General features: G+C 55.4%; 1 protein-coding gene and 1 long non-coding RNA gene across 2 annotated transcripts; both read right to left on the reverse strand.

The window, feature by feature from the left end:
* Positions 1-812: 812 nt before the first annotated feature.
* On the reverse strand, positions 813-6,109 carry ERAL1 (Era like 12S mitochondrial rRNA chaperone 1). Its single transcript, XM_086859288.1, has 11 exons — positions 5,958-6,109; positions 5,596-5,769; positions 5,379-5,506; positions 5,216-5,293; positions 5,035-5,081; positions 4,609-4,670; positions 4,104-4,216; positions 3,301-3,681; positions 2,714-2,863; positions 2,385-2,465; positions 813-2,125 (listed from the first exon to the last, which is right to left on the reverse strand). The coding sequence occupies exons 1-11, from the start codon at positions 6,094-6,096 to the stop codon at positions 2,003-2,005; spliced, it is 1,476 nt and encodes a 491-aa protein (XP_086715414.1). The 5' UTR covers positions 6,097-6,109; the 3' UTR covers positions 813-2,002.
* An 869-nt stretch (positions 6,110-6,978) lies between these two features.
* LOC147649622 (uncharacterized) lies at positions 6,979-8,120 on the reverse strand. Its single transcript, XR_015278444.1, has 3 exons — positions 8,075-8,120; positions 7,530-7,578; positions 6,979-7,297 (listed from the first exon to the last, which is right to left on the reverse strand). It is a non-coding gene; the product is annotated as an uncharacterized LOC147649622 (long non-coding RNA).
* Positions 8,121-8,685: the final 565 nt, after the last annotated feature.

Genomic DNA, 8,685 nt, shown 5'->3' on the forward strand with positions numbered 1-8,685 from the left:
ACGGCAGGTACACACTGCGGGACACATTGGGGGACATTTGGGGACATTTGGGGCAGGTGTGAGGGAGGGACACAGCAGGTACACACTGCGGGAGACATTGGGGGACATTTGGGGGGGTATACACATGGAGAACACGAAGGGAGGGCATCGCGGGGCACAGGGAGGACATGAAGGGGATATGTAGGGAAGAGGAAAGGGACACGCCGGGGACATAGGGAGGACATGGGGTCATAGCAAGGGCACAGGGGTAGACAGGGAAACGTAGGTAGGCCAGGGAACAGAGGGGGCTCTGCCACAGCTTCGGTACTGCCCACACCAAGGTCACGACAGATACCCCCACACACATGGGGTCAGTTCTTCATGAAGTTTCTTTCCACAGGGAAGCAATGATTTGCACCCCTGTGATGGGCTTGCAGGGGGATTCTCAAAGCTTGTTAAGGAGCTGCAGGTCAGGAAGGTGAGACTTCAACCCTTCCCATGGCAGGAGCATTACCACTGCCCTCAGGAGTGGCTGGTGCTCTGAGCACTCAGCTCTGTTCCTGGAAGCAGCCTGGGATGAAGCTCTGGGCAGCACAGGGTGACCCTGACCCCTCCCATGTATCCCACTTTATGAGACCTCTTAAACCCCGCTTACCCAGCTTTTCCCCCCACAAGGTGCAACCTTCAGAAGTCACAGCTCAGGAAGCGAGATCTAAGCTCAGCTGGGAAAGAGGAATGACATGAAAGTGCCCTGTGTGGAACTGGAATAAAACAGAGGGAAGGTGGCAGCCACGAGGTCAGGCTGCAAGGGAGATAAAGGAGAGAACAATCACTCGTGCTGGGACCTCTCTTTATTGAGAGAAATACAAAAGATGGACAGCAGCATGCAAGGGACCACAGCACCCCCTGCTCCTGGGAAACAAGAAAGAACACTCGGTGGAGATTTCCCAACCCAGTTTTCAGTTGGTCTCACATTCCAGATAGAATTCTTCAGCAGAAGGGTAAAATATTTCTTTCACAGTGCATCAGAGAGGGTCAAGGGGCTCAGCAGTTTTGGATTCCCAGTCTCTTCACTACTGGGTTTTCCTTCCCTCAGGGATGTTAATTTATAACTGCACATGGAGATTTACTTGGATTTCTGGCAGGAAGGTACCGAGTGTTCCAAATGTCTGACAAAAGAGACAAAACAAACCCCAAACACCAGGTCCAGGCACACACGTGGTGCCAAGCTCCACCATGCCAAGGGCCATGCAGAGCCAGCCCTATTCCTCCAGCCTCACCTGCACCAGGTGCTCTCTTATACCTGAGCTGCAGAACCTGCTGCTCTTCCCACTTTGGGGTTTTCTTCAGCTGTAATACCTTCTGTGTTTATATCTGTGAGTATGGTGCAAAGAGCAAGGACTTGGAAGTAACTGATGCAATAAACTACTTGAATTCCTAAAAAGTGGGTCCATGCTGGTTTTGCATGACAGATAAGCCTCTCAGGCATTACAGGCATTCCAGCTGCCAGCAAACCCCTAAAATTGGCTCCCTACACCCACCAATTTCAACAAGGCAGGGAGAAAAGTCAACATGAGACCATCAGATGGGCTGGGGTGGCCTCATCCTCTTGTGTGACCATGATTTAGCCTACAGAAGAGATTACAAACGTGCTGATAATCCTTCACTGTGAACCTTTGTTTGCTACAAGGCAGGAGATGCTCCCAAACTTCCATGTACTAACACCTGAGAGCAAGGACATGAGACACAGCCCAAAAGTGGGTGGCAGCTGTGGAAATGCAGTATCAAAATCAAGGGTGCAGCTGATTCTCCAGTGTCTGTCCCCAGTTCAGATGCCATAGAAGGTCTGGAAATTTAATTTCCATTTGGGCTGTTCCCCCAAAGAATAATATATTCCACTTCAGCCCACTGTAGTGATTCCATCATCCTCTATTTCTGGATTGAACAAAGGTGCCAAGGACCCCAAGGACTGGTTTCTCCACATGATCAGAGAGTTCAAGGGCTGTTGAAACACACCAAGTGATCAACTCTTCACCTCCACCTTGAGCTTCAGGCGGACATCACACAGGAAAACATTCATCAGGTCCTGGCCAGCCTCCTGAGCAATCCTGCTGATGACCTTTCCTCCTCTTCCAATCAACATCCTCTGTGTTAAAACCCAGAGAGAACATCATCAAACTCAGCCTTACATTGCCCAGGAGAATGGTGCAGCCACAGAAGCAAGGAGGGAAATTCCAACATTAAACTGTGAGGCAACTTTGGAGAGGTGTAAGTTGCTACTGAGCAGCCAGTACTGGGTACATGGCTCTTCCCAAAAGAGAGGGAGAGGGGACCACAGCAAGGTCTTGGACTTGGGGAACCTCCCTTCACTCTCCCCAGCACCCCATCTTTCTTTCTTCACTCACCTTATGAGACTCCCTTGGCACCAGGAGGCTCTGCATGATGAGGAGCTCCCCACATTCTCCTTCCTCCCATATCTCCGTCACCTGTGACAGCAAGCAAGCACTCAGCAATCCTGGAAAAGCCTCAGGAACTCCAAACTCCTCTGGAGACACTAGCACACAAGGGTGGCCTCTTCACACACAGAAAGGGCCTTAGAGCACACCAGAGTTGGTGAGTCACCCCATAGGGCCTGCCAGATCCCACAGATCCAAACAAAGGGATTCTCAACACACAGCCCAAAACTCCCAATAAAACAAGCTCATGGCCAAGTCTGCCAGTGCACACTTCCCACCTGAGTCACTCCATAAGGCACTTCCAGGGGCAGGTACTCCAGGACCTTTTCCCTGATGATATTATCACAGATCTCTTGAGGAGACTGGTTGGTCAGGACATCGCTGTGGAATTCCCAAGGGCCTGGCTTGGCTTGCATCAGGAGGTACCTCTGTGGGCACAACACACTCCCCATCAGCTCCCACGTGTCACCCACACAGTGCAAACAGCCCTGTGCTCCTCCTGCACAGAGGGCACTGCTGCTGGCCTGGCATCAGGGCACTGCTCTGGTATTTTGGGCAGGGAAAAGAGAAAGGGAAGCTCTGAAATCCCTCCCTAGAGCCACGTGTATCGGTCACAAAAGCCCACAGAACCCCTGGAGCTGAGAGACAGCGGTGTGTGGATTCATTGTTGTGAACAAGCTGGTGATTGGATAGCCCCAGGTAAGAGTTTTGTACAGAAAACTCTGGGGATGCAGCGGGGACACATCCCACATTGACACGTGACACTTTCCTCCCATCCCAGGCCAGGAACAGAAGCTGAGGCTCAGTGAAGTGCTGGGGTCCCACCCCAGTCTCCAGGTGTGACACAAGTTCAGACTGGAGTTACCTTGAGTGTATCCACCTCCTCCCCATGGAGAGCTGCCAGCATGAAGATCTCCTGGAAATGTGGCCAGCCTTTTATATCTTTTAGATCCTCGGGTCCATGGTGCTTTGGCCCTTGGGTTTCCCCTGTGCCAGCACCCCCAACATCACTGCTCTTGTCCAAACCAGAGCCCTCCTGGGCCTGATTCTTTTCCTGCCCAAAGGGAGGCCCTGGGATCTTGCTTTCAGGTGGAGAAGCCTGTGTGATACGAAGGGGAGACTTTGCTGAAGAACTGGAATCCTGTTTAATTGCGGATTTCACTTCCAGTTTCTTTCCATTTACAATTCCCTCTGTCAGGTCAGTTATTATTTCCAGCAGGAGAAACTTCTTCTTTAGTATGTCCACCTGAAGTCAGAGAGAGAGAGAGAGAGGTGTCAGGATTTATCCTAAATGAAGTGGGCAGCTGGGCTTGGGATCTGAAGGAGCCAGAAGAAACCACCCAGGGAAGCAGCTGCTGCAGGACAGGACAGTTTTGTGACCAGAGGCCAAACCAGAGTGTGTCAGCAGTGCCAGTTTGCACAAACACTGAGAACCTGTCAGCCCTGCTCAGATTCTCCCTAACCCTGACCAACCTGGCTCCTCTGCCCAGATGGATTTAAACCCCAGACAGCAGCACAACTTTCAGAGGTGCTTGTGCACGCAACACCCCTTGATATTCTGGAGTAGGGAGGAAACCTGTGTCCTTTAACACACCAGGGACCCAAAAACCCATCACTGCTGATGCCAGGTGGTGCCTGAAGAAGGCAGGAAGAACAAGCAGAATTTACCTTGTTCAGGACCAGGACACTGGGGATGTGGGGAAACTGAGACAGGCACTTCAGCACCTCCTTGCTCAGAGAGTTCCGTGTCCAGTGATCCGACACATCCACCAGAACCAGGACTGCCAGGAAAGAGGAAGGGAAAACAGGATGAATCTACATTTTCCACAATGTTCACTTGCAGCTTTAGAGTTTATGGTCACTCCTCTCCTCAGAAGAGGCACAAAAAGAATAATTTTATTGACAAAACACTAAAATGCAGGTTACCCATGTCACCCTAATGACATCACATGTGTTAAATCTTAACATCCAAGCCCAATTATTAACCCAAAGTGCCTCCCCTTGGCACCAGGCAGTTCTTATCCCTTCCTCAGCTCAATATTCCAGATCTTTTCTCTGCCCTTCCTTCCTTGTTCACACTCCCTGGGCTGCCTGTGCTGCCAGCAAACACCCAGCTGGGAACTTGTGTGGCAAAAAAGGATTTGGTTTGATCCAAAAAGAGTTGAAAACCCACCTAAATCTGCATGTTTCATGCTGTCCCACGGGTCTGTCAGCATGGTTTCATCTAAATTATGTCTGAAAGACACATACAAATGACTACACCAGACACACTTCATTATAATTACATTCCTCCCCCTCAAAGTAGAGGGAAACCAGTGTTTTCCCTCATTCCAGCTGCCACAAAGCTGCTTTAGGGGTTGTGACACCCCTTGTCATGTGCAGACATACAGAACCATACACAAAAAGGCTCAAGGGACATCACAGGTTCTGTGTTCTACTGAAATTGCAACATAAAAAATTCCTGGAGACCAAAATAAGGCTAAAAATACACATTTGTGTCACTCCTAGTTTACAGACCTTGCACAATGCAAATCCCATTCCTGTTTTATCAACCCCTGACAGGCAGCACCACTCCCCCTCCCCACACCAGTGGCGGTACCTTCTGGCTTTTAAGGGGTTAGTGAGGCCAGGCGTGTCCAGAATGATCTAGGAAAAGGAAAAACAAATGTTTCAAGTTTGCCAGCAGTGAGAGGTTGGGATAAAACCTTATCTTTGTGCAATGGGAAGTGATCCCAAGGGACAAAGATGAGCAAATCCTGCCCTTTGTCTCCAGGACTCACCAGCTGCGTGTCCTCATGTGTGATGACACCCCGGGCCTTACAGCGGGTGGTGTGGACCTTCTTGGAGACTGGGAAAACCTGCAGGAAATTAATTCAGCCTGTTACACAGCCAGGACATGCCGAAAAGCCCAAGGGAACAGGCTGAGCTCCATCCCAGCTTCACCTTCCTGCCCAGGAGCTGGTTGGAGAGCGTGGATTTCCCGGCGTTGGGAGCTCCGATGATGGCGATTCTCAGCACCTTGGGGTTCTGCGGCTGGTCGGGCCGATTCTCCAGCAGACGCTTCTGCTCCTCTGCCAGCGAAAGGAGGAGCTCGGATGCTGCCAAACCCCTCGGCGGGTCAGCATCGCCCCGGGGCAGGGCGGCAGCCGGCACCACTCACCTCTGTCGGTGGCCACGGGCGGCGGGTGCTGGCCCAGAGCGGCGGGCGCGGGCTCGGCGGGGATGCCCAGGATCCTGCCCAGCGCCGAGCTGCTCCCGCTCCAGCGCCTGGGAATACTCAGGATCCTGCCCAGCGCCGAGCCGCGCCCGCTCCAGCGGCTCCCCGGGATGCGAGCTGGAAGAAAAGACCGAATATACCAAGAACGTACCTAAAACACACCAAGATCGCGTTGGCCCCTACCTCCACACGCACCGTCCGGGCAGCGCTCACCCCACCGCAACGCCTCTCGGCAGGCCCCGGATTCCCGCCCACTCCCTCCCGGATCCGGTCACCCTCAGAGTACGCCCGCGGCCCCAGCGCACCTGCTCCCAGCCGGAGCGGCCCTGCCGCGGCGGCACCGGCGGCCCAGAGCACGGCCCGGGCGGCGGCCGCGGCCATGGGAGCCGCCATGTTGGCCCGCCGCGGGGCACGCCGGGAATGCGAGCGGCGCCCGGCTCCCATTGGCGAACAGCGCGGGGTCATAGAGAGCGCGGGGGCGGGGCCAGAGCGCCGCTGTGCCGCGCGGAATTGTGGGACGGAAACGGCCGGGGGGCGGGGGACGCGAGAGCGCCCCCTGCCGGCGACACGGTGCGGTTCCCGCTCCCGGTGTCACAGTGCCACCGGTGCCCTCCCAGCGCTCCCGGTGTCACAGTGCCACCGGTGCCCTCCCAGAGCTCCCGGTGTCACCAGTGCCACCGGTGCCCTCCCAGCGCTCCCGGTGTCACCCCACGCCCCCCCCCCCACGGTCTTCAGTGTTCCCGGTGTCACCGGTGTCACCAATGCCACCCCAGTGTCACCAGTGCCTCCAGTGTTCCCCATCACACAGCCCAGTCCTTCTACAACACACACACACACACACACACACCAGTTTGTCCCAGTGCTCCCCACAACCCTCTTCAGTCCATCCCCAGACGCCCAGCACCCCCCCACCACATATCCCCTGCATGTGATTACAGTCCTCTGTGCTCCACAGTGAGACCCAGCACTCCCAGCTCCCTTCTGTACAACCCTGTGCATCCCAGTGCTCCCCCTACCCTACATCCCAAAACTCCTCAAGTCTCCAGCCGTCCCCAGCACACCCCAGTGCCTCCCAGTTCTCCCCCATGCTCCCTGCAACACCCCACAGTGCACTCCCATGTCCCCTGCACCACAAGAGCCTGTCCCAAGGTACCCCTGTGCCCCTCTATGCCTGAATGCACCCAAAATTCCCCGTCACACCCAAAATTCCCCGTCACACCCTGCACCCCAGTGCACCCTTGAGCCCCCGAGCCCACCCCAGTGCACCCCAGTTCTGCCAGGCCTGGAACCCGCAGGGGATGTGCTGAGGAAGGAGAGACGGAGCCATGGCTTTCTAAATCTCTTTATTGTCCTGTGCCTGTCTCCAGGGCTCCATCACTGTGTCCGTGTCATCCCACTCTGTGCCATTCCGTGCCGTCCTGTTCCATTCCCGTGCCATTCCTGTGACATTCCCATGCCATTCCTGTCCCATTCCTGTCCCATTCCCATGCCATTCCTGTCCCATTCCCGTGCCATCCTGTGCTATTCCTGTCCCATTCCCATACCATTCCTGTCCCATTCCCGTGCCATCCTGTGCCATTCCTGTCCCATTCCTGTCCCATTCCCGTGCCATCCTGTGCCATTCCATGCCGTGCCGTGTGCCCGGCTGTCGGCAGAACCGTTACCATTACTAAACTCAGTAATGGTAACGGTTTCCCCGCCAACCGTGGGTCTCTGGCTGTGTCCAGGTCTTCCCACACCCCATCCCACCACCCTCCCATCCCCAGCCACACATCCTCGGTGCCCCAGGCCGTGGTCCCGGTCGGTGGTGGCGGGAGGAGGTCGGTGCAGCCTGGGGAGTACATCATCTATACTGTAGTGTCTCATAGCCAACTTACAGTATACGATGATATCCTGCCCGGGACAGCGTGGAGACGAGAGCAGAGCCTGCAGGGACAGCGTGGTTAGGGAGCACAGCCCATTCTCACCCCGGTGTCACCCTCACCCATCCCTGTCCCCCTGTTCCTGCTGCCTCCTGAGCCTCCTGGAGGCCTCCCTGCCCCAGCACCTCCTTACCTGCTCTTTATCCCTCCCAGTTCCACCCCAGAGCAGGACTGAGGTTCTCAGTTGCTTCCCTTCCTAGGCATCCCCCTTAATTCCTCCTTGTCACCCCATTCCCACCACCTTGGAGAAGAGCAGAGATTCCCAATTGTCCCCTCACCCCAACACCCCCCTACCCCACCTTTGCCCCCCAGTCCTGCTGCCTCAGAGTGGGATTGAAGGCTCCCAGTTGCCTCCCCACCACAGCATCCCCCCAACCCCTGCTTTTATCCCATATCCACCATCTCAGAGCAGGACAGAGGTTCACAAAACCCCATCTTTGTCTCCCGCAGTTCCACCCTCCCTGAGCAGAGCAGCAGCTCCCCGGGGTGGTGGCACCTACCTATGGGGGTGGCACTGGGGCTTTGTGGGGTGCTGGGTCTGCACCCGCCTTATAAAACCTGCTCTGCCTCATCTGCATATCTCACATCTGCACTGCACAGCTGGACGGAGCCCTTAACCCCTTCATGCCCAGGGGGGCACCACCTCAAGCAGCTCCCCCGACCCAACCTGGCATTGTCCATGGGGGGGATGTGGGCATGTGGGACTTGTAAGGGGCCACCCCTGCTTCAAGGTGGCCCCACAAATGCCCCATCCTCCTGTAGTCACCAGGATTATCCCTTCCCATAGTTGTGGGGACCCTCAACTGGGAGCTCCCCACTGCAAATAGTTCCCAGTTGCTGGACAGTGGTGTTGGACAGGGTAGGGTGGCAGCCCCTGGGGATGGGGCCCAGGAGAGACATCTGGGAGTGGAGGGGGTCACCCTACACAGGCACCCTCAGGTGGGGTACGGGGTACACGTGGGTACAGGGAGTCTGTGTCCCCCTGGGGTGGGTGACCTCTGTAGTGCTGTGCCCCTGGCCATATTTGCTGTCCTGAGAGACATGACCCCTAGCAGTGTGTCCCCAAAAAAAGGATTTGTCCTCCTGCCTTTAAGGACACCCTGGAAATACA

Source organism: Cyanistes caeruleus, chromosome 21 (genome assembly GCF_971803275.1).
Source record: "Cyanistes caeruleus chromosome 21, bCyaCae1.hap1.1, whole genome shotgun sequence".
NCBI lineage: Eukaryota > Metazoa > Chordata > Aves > Passeriformes > Paridae > Cyanistes > Cyanistes caeruleus.